The sequence below is a fragment of the Rhopilema esculentum genome, chromosome 11 (genome assembly GCF_057945365.1).
Source record: "Rhopilema esculentum isolate cy_ngs chromosome 11, ASM5794536v1, whole genome shotgun sequence".
Lineage (NCBI taxonomy): Eukaryota > Metazoa > Cnidaria > Scyphozoa > Rhizostomeae > Rhizostomatidae > Rhopilema > Rhopilema esculentum.
In genome coordinates this window covers 4,169,784-4,190,053 of record NC_142825.1, presented here as the reverse complement: position 1 = coordinate 4,190,053, position 20,270 = coordinate 4,169,784, and the positions used below count along the sequence as shown (strand labels likewise).

General features: G+C 35.0%; 3 protein-coding genes across 3 annotated transcripts; 1 reads left to right on the top strand and 2 right to left on the bottom strand.

Moving 5' to 3' along the window:
* Positions 1-211: 211 nt before the first annotated feature.
* Positions 212-7,085, bottom strand: LOC148958942 (dolichol kinase-like). Its single transcript, XM_089111103.1, has one exon. It carries the CDS (start codon positions 7,019-7,021, stop codon positions 5,336-5,338), a length of 1,686 nt encoding a protein of 561 aa, XP_088967229.1. The 5' UTR covers positions 7,022-7,085; the 3' UTR covers positions 212-5,335.
* Positions 7,086-7,187: 102 nt separating this feature from the next.
* On the top strand, positions 7,188-9,156 carry LOC135693402 (V-type proton ATPase subunit G). Its single transcript, XM_065211879.2, has 3 exons — positions 7,188-7,269; positions 8,195-8,295; positions 8,827-9,156. Exons 1-3 carry the CDS (start codon positions 7,188-7,190, stop codon positions 8,989-8,991), a joined length of 348 nt encoding a protein of 115 aa, XP_065067951.1. The 3' UTR covers positions 8,992-9,156.
* Positions 9,157-9,536: 380 nt separating this feature from the next.
* On the bottom strand, positions 9,537-20,237 carry LOC135693399 (endoplasmic reticulum mannosyl-oligosaccharide 1,2-alpha-mannosidase). Its single transcript, XM_065211869.2, has 8 exons — positions 20,088-20,237; positions 15,076-15,195; positions 13,841-14,596; positions 13,094-13,285; positions 12,263-12,450; positions 11,812-11,935; positions 11,102-11,296; positions 9,537-10,394 (listed from the first exon to the last, which is right to left on the bottom strand). The coding sequence occupies exons 2-8, from the start codon at positions 15,169-15,171 to the stop codon at positions 10,068-10,070; spliced, it is 1,878 nt and encodes a 625-aa protein (XP_065067941.1). The 5' UTR covers positions 15,172-15,195; positions 20,088-20,237; the 3' UTR covers positions 9,537-10,067.
* Between the last annotated feature and the right edge of the window lie 33 nt (positions 20,238-20,270).

The window sequence follows — 20,270 nt, the reverse complement described above, 5'->3', positions numbered from 1 at the left end:
GCACAAAGAGGTGGCGATTAACGACCTCCTCGACAAAGCCGATTGATTGACAATGAAATTGATTGACAGTTGTCATGGCAGCAGAAAAGTGACAAAATCTGCTGAAAAAGTGCTGACAACATGAACTGAAGCTTCCATATGCTACTTATACGCGGGGCAGACTATAAGCCCTTCACTCGCGCGCTATCGCGCGCGAGTTGCGGGCAATAAATCGATTTATAGCTTAAGAATTATGACGGGAGAGTATTTTTAATTTTAATTCTGAAAGAGGGAATATTTTTTGTTTGATGACAATAGTTGGGCACCTCCAACAGTCGAGACCCTGGCAAATTGTCCCGATTGTGGAAATTGTCACAACGGCTCAACATATTTGTCTTATAATATTGAAATGCACCAGATGACTTAACTGATCTTGTCAAATTCTACTGAATGCTGATTCAAATTGACTGTAAAACAATAATGAAAGATTATAAATCCTTTTTTGCATTGCGTCAGTTTGGCGTTTATTCTCTACCCCTCTAGGTGTCATCGATCTAGCTACGTTTCAATTTGTCAGCACCATCATGGTTGCCGCTTCCAGCGGTACTGGGAGAGGGTGTTTCCATTTAAGTTGAAATTGTTGCGGCAACCTTACGGCATATCACAGCTATATGGAAACCAGGCTTAAACGACCATGAATACACTCATTTTTTTATATAAGAAACTGTCTATAAGAAACGAGTACTGGACAGTCAGAAAAAATTGAGAAACTTCAGTGCTCGAAGCAAATAGATTAAGAAACTATTAAATCGTGATAAAACTGAGAACAACGAAATTTTGTAAAATCCAAGAACAAGATTGCCCTGAAGGCCTAGGAATTAAGACACAAGTGATAAAAATATACTTTGCACATCTAAATACAGCATCAGAACGGAAGCGAATCTCTTGACGTGATAAAAAAGTTCCCGAACATTTAATAACATCATTCATGACATCATAATTGAGAAACTCTTAAGAAGCAGTGAGTATTGAAATTTCCAGAACATTAAGAAACTGGAGTACTCAACATCGACCTTTGTTTTTTATAAAAAAATGAGTGTATCTAATAATGGCCAGACATTTTTATCAAGGTTGTTTTCAATGGAAGCTGCAATTTCATTTGATTTCAAATAAAACAATCCCATTATATCATTAAACTATGATGTATTCTACTTGAAAGCGGGTTTATTAACGCATGGCATAAATTCTGCGGTTGAATTTGTTTTTTATCGGAACGCAAGTAAATCTATCGTAGTTATCTGAAATTTGGTTGTTGTTTATACTTTTATCATTAGTTTTTTCAATACAGCACTACTTCAGAATGTTGTGTAACTGATACAGAATGTTTTATTAACATTATTCATTCACAAATTCATAATTTTCTTAAAATTATACAAGTTCTACGATCTCGTTCAAAACGCTGCATGGCAATTTTTTGAAGGCATATAGCCCATCGTTTATGAAAATTACTGTTTACCGGTCTGTCATAAAGTTCTTGATACCGTTAAGGCAGAAATCTATTTGTTGTTTAGGACAAGACGGTTCTATGTTGATACTCCGAGTTTCAAGCTTAATTCATCATCCGGCAACAGTGGCATGTCGCTTGTATAGATAAGAATGAGTAGTGGACCTAATCAAGGGCCTTGCGGAACACCACATCTGATGATGCCGATTTAGGTACATCAGTTCTATTGACTTTGGTTAATTGATGCTTTTTGCTAAGATACGATTAGAGACATTAAAGGTCAAGATCTGGAATAGCGTACTTAGATAGCTCTTGTATAAGAATGGCATGATCAACAAAAATTTAACGCCTTTTTATGTAAATGCTCGCATTTGGCTGCAACTTTTCCACTCTCAATATCATCATCATTGGCCAGTCATTTATGCCAGAGAGCAAGCATATTACAGGTTGGCATATTCCAGTATAAAGTGCTCCAAAGCTTCCTTGACCAAAAAACAGGAGTTCATTTTTGCGCAGATAATCATATTGTTGGTGGAAAATCAACTTATCGACAGTCTCGCTAAAAATTGGAGCACAGAAATCAATATATACCGAGCGGTCATTCAGTCTTTAAGAAAGATGCTTGGGTGGACCGCCGGCCCGCGACACGCCGAGCCAGTAGACCGCCGGCCCGCGGCACTAACAGGAATCTTTTCAATGACCGATAATCCGATCTTCAGGGATTGGTTAGCGTTGATATCAGGGCCTAAACCCTTTGAAGTTTTTAATCTACCAAGGATTTGACTTAAATTTGAGATTTTCAGAGTAGACTTCCAGCTCACTGTCAAGGAGGGGGATTACTTTTTGTAAGGTTTGCAACGAAAACGATTGGTCATATCGCAAAGGGAATCATTAATTAGCTTAGCCGATAGCATTATTGTCTGTTACATGCTTACAGTTTAAATCAAGCGACTGGATATTAGTCGTTTTTGACTTTTTGTTGAGACTCATGCTAAAAGTTTAGAATCTACTTTCAAGAACACCTTGACAAAGGGCAATCTTGTTATTAGAACGTCTCCCTTTAAATCTCTGTCCCTGGGCATTGATAAGCATCTATTAAACATTTAAACCTCGAAATAAGGTACAGCTCTGATTCTCGATCGTGTCACTTGCAGCAGACAAACATTTGAAATCCCAAGTCAGCCAGCCACCATGGGTACGCTTTTCTTGAAACCTCCATCCAGTAGCGCAAAGGTGCATGTGCTTATACAGGACCAATGAGGAAATGTTCAACGATGTTATATAAATCAACACTGTTGGAAACAATTCTTTTCCAGTCAACTTGCTGAAGATCACTTAGAACGCAAATAAGGGACATGGCTCTGAAAAGTGGTAGCACTTGCTGAGCTCCCAGTTCCTACGTCAATTATAGGAAGTATTAATTGTTGTAATAACCGATTTGTCTGGAAGAAATGTTCTCTTTTTGTTTTCTACCAGTGTTTCCTACTCTACTCTAAACCTTTTAGAACAGTTTATCAAAAAGGGATCACTTAGACTTGTTTCATAAACAGCAGGTTTTGCTATTATCAACAGGAATGGCTGTTGCATGCATCTTCGAATGTGGTTGGAGGTTTACATATTGTCACCTTTAAATAAATGATTGCAAAAAGATTGATCAACTCCTGTAAAACACTCATATTGCGACTTTCTCGCCTTTAAAATCTTTTATTTCTCGCCTTTCTAGCCAAAGTCTATATATATATATATACACTGGGGTTACAAAAGTATGGAAACGGTGCTGAAAATGGCGGCTTACAGAAGCCATGACCGAAGCCGACAGGTTTTTTAAAAAACAGAAGTTTAGCGCTAAGGGTTTTTTGTAATGAACGCTTTTGCCACGAAATTTTTTGCGTAATTCCAATTGCTTTTGAGTCAAAATAAATTTGAAAGATTACCTTACTGTTTTATGAGTAAAAAGTCAGGGAAACGTTGGACCGGTGCTTCAGAAAATTTCTGGAAAATATTTTCGAAGGATTCATAAAAAAATGCCTCAAAGTGCAGACGAACCTTAATAAGCATGATATAATTTAATTAGGCTTGAAATTTAATACGTGCACCTTTCTTCTGATTTTGAGTATATTATCAAGAAGATCATTTTGGCTGAGATATCAGGCTTTAGGTTATCAAAAGTGATATCGGGTGAATAATTTCTAAAGCTTTCGTTTGGTGATCAAAATAGTTTACTTGCTAAATAACATAGACGCTTTGGGTGTAGATGATTTTTTCCCATTAATTTTAAAGGCAGAAAAAACGCTGAACGTTTTGATTTAATTTTTTGCTTGTCAAGTGTAAATCAGAATTTAAGATAAGCAAGTCATTAACATAAAATGTAGAACGTGGTCACTGTGAGCCGCCATTTTGACCTACCATTTCCATTCTTTTGCGACCCCAGTGTACAACTACCACAATTAAAATTCTTTCATACAAAATTGTGTTATCCAAATCGAAAACTCACAATAAACTTACATGTGAAAAAACAAAGGCAATATGCTTTCATCCCAAATCGTTCCTACATGTAGAAAAAATTTTAAATGCGACTCTTTTGAAAAAATAGGTTTTCCCGCCATGAAATATCACAGGGACCCGAGACTCGACGTTCTTTCGTACTCAGGCGGGGTGGCGATACCACCTTATCAACATCGATCTTTGACTCTCTGATCTTAGCTCAAAAGTATTAAGTTCTAAAAGTAGGTTTCTATTCTAAGCATTGCTTTTTCCTACACATCATAACAGCACACAAAAATATTTTCCCCATATGCTCATCATCATCATCATCATCATCATCATCATCATCATCATCATCATCATCATCATCATCATCATCATCATCATCATCATCATCATCATCATCATCATCATCATCATCATCATCATCATCATCATCATCATCATCATCATCATCTTTTAGCCCGAACAATAAGAACACCCAAATTTTTAAGGAGTAAAAAGGACCAAAGCTAAAGTGTCAAAAAATTACCCTCAAATGGTAGTCTTTTTTTGACAATAACCCTCAAATGGTAGCATAAGAAACGAAATTGTGCCCTTGGTAGCATCCATTTCTTTGTGCTTGCCTGTGCTTTGGGAAAGATAAGATCTCCTTAATTTTCTATAAAAAAAGATAAGATTATGTCAAGTGGTAGTTTTATTATGGAAAGTGGGCCATTTAGTAGCCATTTGGAAAGAACCCCAAATCGAATGGACCCCCTGGGGTTTGATGGTAAGCCTGCAAACATTCTAGTTTGGTCCAATCTCTGATGTCGTCTTGCCAATATGCTACTTTATTATAAACAAGGTTTCATATTTGCACTGAATATCCTTGGAAATTTGTTTCTTATCCAGACCATCAAAAATTGAATTGTCCAGAAAACTTTAGCCAAAATTTTTCTAAACCCACTTTAAGTTCTTAAGACCTTCTTACATATTTGGTCAAGTCAAAACTGGAACCCAAGGGTGCAGTAGGAGTCAATATTCTTTGATAAGGTGCTATTAATTCTGATAACATGTATTAAGTGCTTCTAAGGTGCCACAGCAACCCTGCTGGAATCTTTAATTAAAAAGCGGGGTAAGGCAAAAGGACCTGTAGAATCCAGAAATTAATGGAAAAATAATAAGAAAATGACAGTTACTAAGCACTGAAAAAATTCTTAAATTAATTAATACATCATTCATTTATATCAAATATTTTTCTATCTAATCTTCATTTTCACAATTCAGTTAAGTACTAAAGATAATTGACAATAATTTTAAAAATTACAAAATAAATGATTTCAATAGAAATTATCACTATAACTTTGAATAAAAACAGGCTTTAACCTAAATCTCAACTAGAAAAAGACTCATAAACAAAACTGGTGACAGAATCAGGTTATCTATTTGTGCAGTAACAGCTTCAATTATTGAAGTTGCCAAAATTGCACAAGCCAATCTTGCAGCTCTGGCCAAATAGAATTTTTCACTGTACCATGCTAACAGGACAATGCAAGCAATCATTTGACTCAAAAAGCAGGCAAATGTTCCAACAATTGTCTTTGAACCACCAGGGATTCTTGTTTTTCCATAAAATCTACCAATTAAAGAAGCAAATGTGTCTCCAAAACCTAACGATATGACTCCAGAGTATGGAAGTAATTGATTGATAGGCTGAACTGAATTGAATGGAAATATCCAGATTGGTATAGAGAAACCGAGTAGCAAATATAAATGTGTCAGGATAGGATAGCCTCTATCCCTTTCATCAACAAATGTTGTCAAATATTTGTTCAAAGTATTCCCAAAAGGGTATATTGTAAATATTCTGACATACTCCAAAATTACCAATACAGCAACAGCAACACCAGATGCCACTTTCGTAAAGTTTGGTTCAAAATATATACCTGGGACAAAAATAAGTATGCCAATGAAATGAAAAAATTTCCTGATGACTATGTTTGGTATTTTCTTGTTGTTTTTATCTGTATTGTAATTTTTATTCCATACGACAACCGATATTGCAAGAACAAGCAGAGCAGCCCAATAACAGACAATCAGCATGATTGATGGCTTGGCAAATGAAATGAGATACCAAACTGGATTCACACCAAGGACAATGTAGCTGGATGGCACAAAAATTGCTATTACATTCATTACACCACCAATATAAAAGGCAGTGCTATATATCAATGAGTCATGTGCTGTTTTTGCATACCATGCAAGGCAGTAGAAAACTGGGCTCAGACAAACTGATATGAAAAAACTGCAGGCCAACAAAGTAGAGAGAAACAATGTTTCTTGTACTCTGGTCTCTAGCATATCCAAATTCTGCATCCCTAAAAGTTCACCATAACCACTTTTTAGCAGAAGCAAAAAAGTGTAATCAATAAGCAAAAATGTGAGGCCTTGTGAAAGAATGACTGCTTCTCCAATAGACAAACTTCTTGGACAAAGCTTGACAACGGCCATATACACAGCAACATACACAACAGCTGCAGTTAGTGGAATCAAGAAATTTGTATCTGTGAAATGATCCTGGAGAAATCCAAGCGACAGCATTATCACAGGAGCAGCAAATGTAATGTCTATATTCAAAATGAACAAAAAACCATAAAGTATCGTCGCAATAAACATTGCCAAAGTATATTGAGCATAAACGTATGAGAGATTTGTCATCTCTGGGCCAGAGGATATCGTTTTGCTTGAAGAATGCCGCGAGGAATGACTTATTTGAATCAAGCCAAATGTTAGTGATATAACTGCACCTACAACAATTCCTTGTCTAGACGTTTCACGATATAATAAACCCCTGTGTCTGCTTTTTCTACCTCTGTCGGCAAGGTGAACACATACCAATAACAAGGAAGTAGCAAAAATTGTCACCTTATGAGAGTGCAAGTCGCCTATAAAGGGCACAAAAATTGATCCACGATTGCTCCATATTATCAAAGCCAACGTTGCGAGTTCTACAATGGGAGAAAACATATCCTTCCACATACTATTTGGAGTACATGCAGACTTCTCAGCCATCTTTAAATGGTGGACGTCAAGTCCAGAGCTGCGTTACTGAGATATTGTAACTGCGAAACTGCGAAGCACAAATAGGGTTGACCTCGAGGCTGCTTGTATTAGGTCACTGAGTTCAGGTAAAGTTTATCAAGAAAAGCAATCAGAAACTCGTCCAAAAAGTTTGAAAATGGCCTCACAGTCACAAGGAATTCAGCAGCTATTAGCAGCAGAGAAAAAAGCAGCAGAAGTTGTCGCAGAAGCCAGAAAAAGTAAGTCAAATAATGCTCGTTCCGAATAAAGGCCTTGCCCCATATTTCGCAAATTTTAGATAGGCCCAGCCATCATTGCCAATCTCAGTGAGCGTTTCTTGGTTTGAATGTTTTGAATTCTTCGCACTTCTACGTTTTATAATTGTTGATGTTATTAAATAAACGAATCGTGCCTTCAAAAGCCAAGTACGTCGTTAAAATCGATGAGTTTTTTTCAGGTAATGTGCGTTTTTCATATTATAGTCTACAGTCACGAGATGTAACACTACATACGCTGTCTTTCACTTTACCGTAAAATTCGTCTCTTGAAATTTTTATCTTCACATATGGCAAAAAAAGATCATAGAATTAATATCTTTATGTTGAAATTAGTCTGTGCCGAAAATTTCATGTTGTTTGGGCTGTCAGACAGCGAATTAACCCATTTTCAAAATTTAGCTTTTCCTATACACTTCAATAGAATTTGTTGCTGTAATGAAACTTTTTCACTGCAGCAGCAAATTGCAGTCAAATCTAAAGAAATATCTGAATATTCAAAACAAAGTAACTCGTAACTGAACTGTCCAAACAACATGAGTTTTTCAGTATAATATATTTGAAAGATGAGGATTTCAATTCTGAAGTCCATTTATATAGAAAGATCCATAGATAGCAAGATATAAAATTGATGACATCAACCTGATATGGAGAATATCAGAACCATATCATACTAAAGTACACTGAGAAGTGGCAGATAAAAGTATTTTAGCATGCTATTTCGTGTTTTCTATGCTATCTTGAAAATTATATTTGGTGTAAGGCTGATATTATGGTCCGCAATCTTCCCTTTATCTGTGATTCTGATCCAAATAGTAATAACACTGCTAGGTTTTCAGGATGTAATAGATGACAACATGACCTTTTAGTATTTTTTCTTTCTGATAAGGCAAAACAAAAAAGCTGAAACAAGCCAAAGAGGAAGCAGCTGCAGACATTGAGCAGTATAGGAATGAGTGTGAGGCAAAATTCAGGGAAAAGCATAGAAGTGTAAGTTCAATGTAAATTATTAATCATACTCACTAGAAACAGGATAAAATGGAAATATTTTTAAACTATATCAATGAACATGTTTCTATGACAATTTTGAGCAGTACTGAATTTTAAGATGGCTTTGAAGAGGGCAAACATTTTTAAACATACTTACATTTTTCATATGTTATTAATATGTTTAACATATTAAACATTACAATATGCCAAGGTGCAATAATAGCTTCCTCTAATTTATGTGTATTTGTTGTTGTTTATTCTCTGTGTTGCATTGTTCCTTATTTTCTTACAATTATTGTCTGATAATTTTTTTATTAATAATTCCTTCAGACATGTTTGCTTTTTCCAAAGCCCTTTTGCATATCAATTTATCATAGTTTTGAACAATAAATGCCTTGCTATAGAATATCAGAGATTTCATGTTTTTTTCAGTTTATTGACAAATATTTTTATTAATAGAAAGTTTGAAGCTCGTGAAAACATTAAATTGAGTAACCAACATGTTTTGCAGTTTTGATTTACCACTTTCAGCAACAAGGCAAGGATGATTTCCAAGCAAGAATCATCAATGAGACATCAAATAAACTTGACAGTATGAGCAACATGGTCAACCAGAACAAAAGTGATGTAATAAACAGAATTTTGGAATTAGTCTATGACATCAAACCAGAATTGCACCAGAATTTCCAACCCTGAAAAGATTTACTCTCACATTTTAAATTTTGATTATTTGGGACCAAGAAACAATTAAATTGAAATATTTAGCAAAAATGTTATAGTTATTTAATTTTTTGTATCTTTGAATTACAAGAAGACATTGATTTCGTTAGAAGAATTGTGCATTCTGTTGTATTGTTATTTCATACTTCAATTTAGGTGGCTTCCATCACATGCATAAAATAACTAAGGCAATTGCAGGCAACCCACTTTAAAGCAAATGGGCTGGGTGTACCTCAAAAGACTATTAGCATAAAATAAGAATCAAGAAAAAAGCATTTATCACTTCTGAATCATAATTATTTATCATCATATTTTTTAGATTGAGTAAAACTTCCCAATTATTCATTACCCTAAAATTGTCTATTTTGGATTATAATATAGAAGAATTTTTAAACTAACAGCTTGCTTTCAACTACACTTTTTGCAATCTATAAATAATCAAAACAGCTTACAAATACCATCAGTATGATACACCCTTGTGAAAATTTTTGTTCTCGTTAATGTTGCTTTTCATTTTATTAAATTATCAAAAAAATGACTACCTATAGAATTGCTGCAAAATGAAGAATCAATACATCTTTACATTATCTCTGACATAATTGTCTTTGATAACATTCCTAAAAAGTATTATCTTTAAAAGTGTGCCTTTCTTTATAATGTTAATCTTCTCAAAACTTTGACCAAGGAAACAGAATTCTTAAAAAGCATATATTTTCTTTATCTTGCTCGGGCGTTATTTATTCCTACCATCAAAAATTGTGAATATTCATCATGAAATTCAAATATTGCAGTATTTTAGAATGAAAAAATACATATCAAACATTTTGTACAAAGTTCTCAAGTTTTATTGCACAAAGTGTATCTTACACATTCTCTGCAGATTCAGCCTTGATTCATTTATTTGCTAATGAAACGTTGTCATTACTGATTATTAAGTTTGAAGATACGTTGCTTTCAGTCCTATAAATTTAGCTTTTTGTTATTTGTGATTTGGAGCAGCATCGCTTTCAAAAATATAGTTATTACAACAATAAAATACACCTACAATTTTCTTACTTCCAAATAGGGAGTGGATGTGCTTCAGTATTGAATACATAGTCATCCAATGAGACTTGGTTCTCATCTCCAAATAATAAAAACAAATACTTCAGGGTTTCTCCTAAAAAGAATGATTCCATTTTGTCTTTGTAGTCAGGTGAATGTGGGCTTAAAACATTGTTTATGCTTGAGTACCCTCCATCTTTGATCTTAGTATACTTTTCAAATGCTTGAAAGATTTTCCATCCTTGATCTTGATATTTTTTGTCACCAGTAAGACTGTGTAAAACAAACATTGACTCAACTGTTTCTGGCCGTAAAAGGTTGTGAGTATCTGCTGGCTAAAAAAGCAAAACAAAAAGATGTCAGATTTGAGAATCTAGCAAAATATTTCTGGCATTGCTAATGAAATTAGCAATATATCCTTTGTGAATCAGGCATGGTTTCAAATTACTATAATTTCTTATTATGCATGATTTTGGCAAAATGTTGATAAAAACAGAATGAAAAAAGGTAGTTGGTGACCTCCATTTTAGTATTTGTTGAATGATATTACAAAAAACAATTACAGACAAAGTGCAATAAAAAGCAAGTTTCTCATCAATCAAACTAATATTTTTCCAAGAATTTTCCTAAAGGTTTTATAGCTCTTTTGGCTCGACTACAATGTATAGTTTCTATGCAGGCTACAATGGCTGCCAAAAGAGATTGGAACAACAAGATTTTGATTGTAGTAGATGCACATTTCTTCTTGTATTTGTTCTATTTCAAGAGGACTGACCCCCCTCCCGCCCTTAAAAAATGTTGAAAAGGAAGAAAAGTATTTCCCTAAACATCCAATGCACTGTTTCAATCCCCACTTTCAACTGTCGCCCTTTTGTAGTCAGATTCCAACATTGTTTTGGGGAGAGGAGAGACATTCACTAAAAGATGATAAAACCTGTTCAACCACTTGAAATTTACTTGTCAAGATATAAAAGACATGAATTGCTCATTTTTATACACCTGACATCTTTTACAAGACTGAAATCACAATGCAATATGCTACCTTCACAGTTATATCTTTGCTTCCGCTGTTATCCATGTTGAAATATACAATCTCAGGACTAAGACCAGTTGGCATATCTGTATACATTCTGTTGCATGTTTCAAGGAGTTCTTTTGCCAAATTCATATGCTTTACATCTAGCCCATTGTGAAAGCCCAATGCCAGAACTCCAGGAAGAAAACAAACAAGATGGTCCTATGGCAGAACTAATATGTTATGGTTTCCAAAAATAGCACAGAAATATAATTTTCTAATAACATGATAACACAGAGGTGACTTAGGTTCTACAGTTCAACCCTAAACCTTTCAAAATCCTAAGCCAAAACTAGATATCGAATTGAAAGTCCATCAAAAGTACCCTGAAAACAGTAAGCACGCAAGAAGATACAATTTTTCCCAATGCATCCTGGCATTCAGGATTTCAGGAAATATTATTAAACTTTGGGTTGTTGCGCTGAATTTTATAAATTATTTTATATGAAACAGCTTTCACCACAAGAAATGGTTTAGTCTTACCATATTGACATGTGACATTGATAAAAAACATTAGAATCAGTATGGATATTAGAATATTTAAACTGTTTTTTTGTAAACTAGCATGAATTGCTTTATAGGTTTATCAATATTTTGAAAATATATTTCCTATAGTCCAAGTCCTTGTTTCTACCAAACTTTCAGCCAGGATGTGTGTACAACAGTCAATGACATACCATTTTTGGACTGAATGTCAAGCCATTAAGAATTTCACCAACAAACACCAAACCATCTGGTTTTGCATGTTTAACAAGCTTTTCAAAGATGCCGTTGACAGCATTAACATAATTGTCTTTGAACCTAAATAGCAAAGTAAATGAGTTTCACAGCAGGGTGTTGCAAAATAGAACTGAAAGTCTTGCCAATAACAAGAATAACCACACAAGAAGCAGAAAATACATTGCTGAGTAAAATCAAGCTACAACTATATCCAAAAAGGTTATCACAAGAATTGATGAAACATTAATGAAATTTTAAATCTTTGATTAAATTTACTGGCTTGATTCCTCTTTTGAGAGGTCTTCAATTCCAATACTCAATGATAAAAATGTGTAGCTTAACACAGTATTTTGCCCAAAGCATGAAATCAATTTTCAAAATACAATATTGTCTTTTTCTACAACATACTTATTTTCCTTCTTGCCTGATTGGATCCATTGCTTCAGTAAATACTCATAGTAGCTATCACCCCTAGCTCCTAAGGTTATTGTTGCTCCACTCATAAACTGTCCATTCATTGGACTGATGAAAATCGGAGCTAAATTGTCTTTCATTGGTAGTGAAAAAATGTGATCCATAACAGAATCAACTGCCTCCTAAAAACAAGTTAAGATGATTGTGAAACAACAAAACAGAGCTCATCATGCATTAATTTCTAAAGTATATTATATCCTTTAATTTTTTGTTTATAATTCCATATTCTGAAGAATTTATCTAGCAATCAACTTGAAAGATTCCTTAGGTGTGGTGGTTCTGGTCTGTATGCTATGACAATTTTCTTGAGCAACTATATTATTCCTAAAAAAGGACACATTTTTTATATCTCTCAGGGAAATTATGCAAATACTGAAGGATGGTTTTTTAGGACAAATAATGGAAATGGAGGATTTTTTAGCAACAAGGAGAAGGAAATCGTATGAGCTTTGGTTATAGAGGAAAAAAACACAGGTGACAGACCATTGGTTTCAAAATATGTGGGTCAAGTGATGCATAAATGACAAAGCTAACAATTGCCATGTAATGTCTCTAAGATAAAGCAATAAATACAACATCTTTCTTTCAAAAAACCTTTTTAAACTTTAATTGTAAGTTGCAAAGAACTTTGGAAAATTATCTCCAAATCAAGTGATATTAATAAAGTTCTAAAGACATATTGATTCATCCATCTAACAATAACAATTTATGAAAACATTAATCTACACGAGGACAGATAACATACAAGCTATGTACATAACATACCCCATAGGCTTTATTCCCTGTAGCTTTGCTGAGATCTTTAAACTCTAGCTGAATTGTGGATACTTCAGACAATGAACTAAATTGACTCCACTGAGGGGAATGGCCTGTTTGTGTCATCAAGTTAACATCAGAAAATGGTATTTTGGAACCACTAGAAAAGCCACCTTTCAGCAGTCGATCACCAAGTTCTTTCTGAAAATTTACAATACTAATTACATCAAAGAATCAGTTTAAATTTGAAAAGAAAAAGGGCTTATACACACAAACATATATGTATGCTATTTAATTTGATAAGCAAGTTAGTAAGCAGAATTCCTGCTAACAAGTAACAACTGAGCCCCTAAAATAAACTGAATGTATACCTTTTACTCTTCTGTAAGCATACTAAAAATTGAGTTGTTTTGAAAACAATGAACAATAATGCATTATAATTTTCACTGATAATACTTTTTAAATTCACACATTATGATTTCATAAAACCCCCAGCTTAAATCTTTAAGAAGCCCCCAGTCAAAAAAGCTCACTTTTGTACTATCAGGTTTTTAAAAAATAATCAAATTGGAAACAGCTTAATGCACTAACTAACAGCGCTTTTTACATTAAAGCATCAACGTGTAGTTTCATATCATTCAACTTGAGAGCTTCTCCCTCTTGATTAAGCCTTATTTCTTCGGCATGAAAATTATTATAAACCCTGGGGGTAAAAAAAATCAATTAATAGAGTAATACTGTTGAAAAAAAACTCACAGCTTTCTGAAGATACATGGAATCCCCAGAAAGATGATATATGCTAAGTAATCCACCAAGGATCCTGATTGTTGATTCAAACAAATTTACATCACCAGCTCTGTCAAATCGTAGTTCATTTGCTACCCAGTCCCTAGCCTCCTTATACTCCTCCTTTAAATTCATCAGCCACATTGTATCAAGCGAGTCAATTAGTGTCAATCCAAGAGCAAACCATTCACTAAAGGTTTTACTAATTGGTCTCAATTCATCATGTCCAAATGCATATATTTTGTAGGCTTTCCATGCATGCAAGAAAGCCTTGACAACTTCCTTCTGCCTATTGGTTTGCTTTACAAGCTCTGGATGCTTTGCAAGGTCTTTCTTTAAAATTCCTTCTTCCACTTCACTCTTAAAACTTACTGTATTTGCTTCAGTTTTCAACATTGTATCAAGATTCTTAGAAGTTATTTTTGATTCCATTATTTGCCTAATTTTCTCTAACTTATTCCTGGGAGCTAGTTTAGGGGGACCATGTTTGAGTTGTATTTTCTTTGGCTCAAAGTTTAATGTCTTTGGTTGTAGTAAACCCTTTTTTAATGGAAATAAAATTCTTCTGGCTTCATCTGACTCTTTGTGTGGTTTGTGTTCCCTGTCCAATTCTATGGCTTGTATATTCGGTGTTGTATATTTGATAAACAAGAATAATAGCGGAACAATTACGAAAAATATCATAAAAATTGTGCATTTTTGAAAAGTAGGAATCTTCCTCCAGAACTAAAAGATTAAAAAAATGCCATTAATCAAACAGTAAGAACTCACCTAACATCAGAGACAGGGGATTCATAGTGGTTGAATAACTCAGGAACATTCAAAATATTCTACTTGAATCCTACCATTAGATGAAATGCAAATTCTCGAAAAAATAAAACTTTCAACCCTCTTGAAACAGTCCAAGTCTTAACAGTGTTTCTGCCTCCTGGGCCTACAAAATATTGCTAAACTGCAAATGCTACCAGGTTAACAAGAACAGTATATACAGAACAGGAAAGAATGTTTTTATAGCTACTGATCATTTCCTTTAAAAAGGATATTTTGAAAAGGAGAAATCTTAATGTTTTGTAAATAAGGAGAGTGGAGAGGGGTCAAACTAAGGTAATGGCATTCCAAAGAAGTCCTTTATATACCTATTATATGCTACAATATAATTATCTGAATAAATTACATTCAAATATTAATAAGATGGCAAATGTTACCCTTCTTAATGAGAAACTTTGTGCTGACTTATCATATTTGTCATAAAATGCTGTGTCTATTGATATGAAGTTCATTTTGCTGTTTGATCTTTCCATCCTTCACTCAGCACTTTTCACGCACTAAAATAAAATATCAAATATAAAAGATGTATATTGGAAAAATAAGAGCTATCTGTAACGATTAATTAGTAACATAGTAGGTTAAACATTAAAGGAAATTTTGACAACCTTGCTACTTAATAATAATGTAGTGCCATTCCCCTACCTACCCATTTGCATAATTGCTGTTTCAGCTGCAAGCCATGCCTCTTGCATTTGGTTTGATTTCATATACCTGGTTGTGGGATTCAGGATCCTATAACTTCATAACCCCCCTCAAGAAGGGAGAGGAATGTGGCCAGCGTTGTTTTACTTAATTTTACTGGTAGAAGAAGCTGTTTTATGATGGACTAAGTCAACCTTGGGGACTGTGTTCGAAACTTCTTTGATGTTTCAGTGCTTCCCTTCAGCTTGAGAGTTCATTTCAATTAAAAAACAAATTTGTATCTAGGTTTTAATAATCAAATGATAACAATTAATAACTTATTTTGTAATTTTTGATGGAACATTTAGCTATTAATATATAAAAGGGCATTTGGCCTAAAGTGTGAAAATCACTTCCTGGAAAATTCATTTGGCTTTGGAGCTTGAGCTCCCTTTGAGTAAATTTTGAAAAAGGCTTAGTCACCCCTGGCTTTAAAATTGTATATTTTCTCAATCTAAGAAACAAAAAATCAAAACATATGTCCGTTTAGCCACTGTTTCCAACAGAACAGCTAGCCAAACAAGCTAACATTTGAGTCAACAACTCAAAAATCAATCTAACAACTCAAACAAACATATGGCTGCAGTTTGCAGAGTATGACCCATTTTAACAATATCTCGGGTGTGCCAACAGCCCCTGCCTCAGGTGCGGGTGTGCATAAAACATCTAAAAATGTCAGGTGTGCCAGCACTTTCAACCTCCATAGTATATAGATTAAAAGATAGTTTTTAGGGGTGCCCTAGCACTACCACTTTTCTCTATTCAGTTGCACTACCATGCCTGCATCTTTGGCACGCCATTGCCACGCTCTGCATACTGGATACTGGTCAACACTGTTGAGTGATCAAACATGATACGGTCAATTGAGTTGGCATTTAAGACAACGGATATCAAAAAGGCCCCCGGTGAAAAATCTTGCAGGATCCTACAGGATCCTGTGGGATCCTAGGAGGATCCTAGATTTTTAGGATCCTGGACAAGATCCTACCAAAAATCCTGCAAGATCCTGTGTGCATAGGATCTGATGCAAGATCCTACATAAGGATCCTGTAAGACAAACACAACTTAAGATCTTACACAGGATCCTACCAAAAATGTTACAGGATTTTAAAACAGGATATTGAATGGGATCTTGCTAGGATCCAGAATGACATTGTAGGATCTTACAAGAACTAGATTAGGATCTTACACATAACAATTCCAAGATCCTATTGGATTGTGACATGGATCCTGTCAGGATCTTGAATATAAAGATAGGATCCTGTACAAAGTCAAACAGGATCCTGTTACATTCTGACCAGGATCCTTCCAGCATCTTGAATCCTAAATGTATAGGATCCTATACAAGATCTTACATAAGGATCCTGTAGGAGATAAACAACTGAAGATCTTACACAGGATCCTACCAAAAATCTTACAGAATTCTAAAACAGGATCTTGAATAGGATCTTGCTAGGATCCATAGTGACATTGCAGGATCTTACAAGAACTAGATTAGGATCTTACACATAACGATTCCAAGATCCTATTTGATTGTGACATGGATCCTGCCAGGATCTTGAATATAACGATAGGATCCTGTAGAATCTTAAAGAGGATCCTGTTACATTCTGACCAGGATCCTACCAACATCTTGAATCCTAAGCGGTGGTGTAGTGCTATCAAAATAACAAGGGGGGCTCTTGCACAAAAAGTTGCAAAAAACAACAGAAAAATATAAATTTGCCAAGTTTTTGGCATTAACAAGGGAGGCTCAGCCCCTAGCACTACACCCCTGATCCTAAGTGTATTTCAATCGATTTCGTGGACTTTTGATGCAGCAAAGCGCAAGAAAAACAAAACATATGATCATATCAATCTCTGATGTATATAAAGACCACACCCTTTAGTTTAGCTTTTTCAAATACATTTCAGAATTATTTCTTCATGTCACTTTCATGTATTGGCTTAAATAGATTTACTATTTCTAGGCATACTCTTCTAGTTGAATTAATTCCATATTTAAAATGGAACTCATTACTTTATGTGGCCCCTTAGATGCTAGACGTTGATTCTCTGTTGCAGTTTGCCCCCTCTTCCCAGAGGCGTCAGCATAGGGGGGTACGGTGGGGGTGTGGTATCCCAACAATTTGTTGGTCGGCACAGTAAGGATTTTTGCTGGGCACTCGCTCTGCAACCTTTTTGCAACATTTCTGTGTAGTTGAACTATCAAAGTATGGCACTAGAGTATAAACTTTGAAACAGAAAGGAATAAAAGCAGCATGCAAGAGTATTTATCTTTTGACCACACCCTTAAAGATTGAAACACGCCCTTTTTTGTCGGCAAAAATCGCCTCTTCATCCCTCTAAACAATTTTCTTGGCTACACTACTGCCTCTTCCCCAACTCTTGGGGGCCCTGGGCATGTTCAGGCTATCAATTTTCTTTTTAAGGTTCAAAAAGTTTGAAGTTTATCTAAAAGGCATAAAATTCGTCGCCATAATTAAAGCACCAGTTTTATAACGGAGCAGCTTTCCATTTTAGCACTGCACAAAACCGTTTTGTCATTGCACAAATTGGTTATCATTGCACCCCAAATTAGATATGCTGTTGGGTAAATATGGTTATAGAAAACGATGTTGAACTGGAAAGAATATTTTTCAAATAACGATCGTGCTGTAACCGGTGTTCTGGTAGGTACGGGGATTCATAAACTGCGATAACCATCGCTAATGAAGTGAATTGTCGCATGCCTTTTTTACCAGCCAATCAGAGGACACTTGGCAGTCCAGCAGGTCACATCTTGAACGAGACAATCTGTTGGTGGAGAACAGAGAAAAGACTTCCAGAGATGTAAAATGCTGAACATCTGTCAGGCGCTTTTTCCAAAAAGTCAAGATTGCAAGCAAAAGAATCGAGAAGAATGGATCCAGCCCAGCAGGTAAATGAATATTCTTCTTTGGTACTGTGCTAGACCAGAGATTATTTTAAAAAAATTAGAGTCTGACCTAAAACTGCTGCTAAAACATGTAAAGGCCAAGAAGGCTAATTTCAGGAAACACTTTAAATGAGTAGATTTTGTGTGAACCTTGAAAATTGCACTTTAAAATTTCAAATTGCTCAAAATCTGTTTCAAACCGCCAACAGCCAATTTGCTACCAAGTTTAGAAATCTTTGTATCGTTTTAAATGTTCCTAGTGAGCCAAGTTTTTACATCACAAAAGCTAACATGCGCATTTTTCATAAGAAACTAAGCAAACTACAAGTTAAAATTTTCTTAACCTTATTAATGAATTTATTATTGAAAGTTTGCTTTAATACCAAGAACTAAAAAGCTACTTTATGGGAAAAAACACAAACAAACGCAACAGAATATATACAAGATCCTATTGGATCTTGTACAGAATCTTGCACAAGATCCTGTAGGATCCTTTACCAATATCCTGTGAGGATCCTGCGAGAAGATTTTTCACCGGGGGCATTTGACTGAAATATAGGTTGAAATTTTTAGTGACTTGTTTGGCTGAGTTGAATTCCTTTTGGCAAATGCAGCAAATGTTTACACTGGCACAGTACTGTAAATATTTCATTCAATTGCTGTATTTTAGAGCTTAAAGCAAGGAGCCTTGTTAGAAATGATGCAGTTTGGGACCTTTTTGCATCTAGTGCTTATTTAAAAAGGCTTCAATTTTCCATAGGTAAAAAAGATAAAACATTCTTAGTTATGACATCTATCAATACTGTTTGCTTTTTGCACGGCCATAGAGATCCAGATGGATAAAACTTGAACAACAGGAAAGCCTATTTGTGATGCGCTATTTGGTATGTAAGACTAACATTTCAAATTAATCACTAGAGTAAAACATGAGTAGAAGCTACGTCTTTTTTTAGGGGCAGATCCAGAACTAATCCTGACTACTGCACAAAGAAGGGGGCTGCACAATAAGAGTTGCTAAATAGGCCTGCACAATTAAGAATGATTACAAAGGGGTAGCCAGATGCAGAATGAAACTGGCATGTCTCTCCTTAGCAACTTGAGCACGAGATTTATGGGGGGGGTGGGGCGCTGCTGCGCCATAGCAAAAATAAAACCGTACAAAAGGGAGAAGGTATAAAGTGGTAAGACATCTCAGGTTTAGCCAGGTTCAGCTGGAATTTTCTTGCGCATTCTTTGACAATTCTGACTGCCTTATGCAAGGCGCTTGCGGCAGCCTGGATCTGCCGTTATTTTCTATTAGAAAGAGAATATTGGCAACAGCTTTTGTTCGATAAAACACTATCCACTTGAAATGGCCTTTATTCACTGTTTCTGGAAATTTTTTATCTTCACACTTGCCTTAAATGAATCAGAGAATTGGAATCTTCATGTTCAAATTAGTCTGTCTAGACAATTTCATGTTGTTTGGCCCGTCAGACAGCGAATTAGCCCACTTTTTAAAAATTAGCTTTTCAGCGAATTCCGGTCAAATCTAAAGAAATATCTAAATATTCAAATTGACTTAACTCGCGACCGAATTGTCCAAACGACATGAAATTTTTAGTCTAAACTAATTTCAAGATGAAGATTTCAAATCACAAGTCCTTTTTTGAGAAAGGTTTGTAGATAGTAAGACGCAAATTCGATGACCTCAATATGGAACGGAGAATAGGAAATAATTGGGTAAGTGTGTGTTTGTAGCGCCACACTATCAAAAAGTAAACAAAAACTTTAATATGACATTAAAGTTACCTTTTTTTCTTTCATAGATACTAAGCAGCCTACCCAAAGTTTTCTTCGGTCAAGTCAACAGCTATAGGAAGATTTTCGCCACATCAATTTCTGCAAAAGGACACTGCTGACCAGTGGATACCCCCTTCCATTTTGTCAACGAAACAAAATGTGATTGTTGAAAGTTACTATTTCTTTCAAACC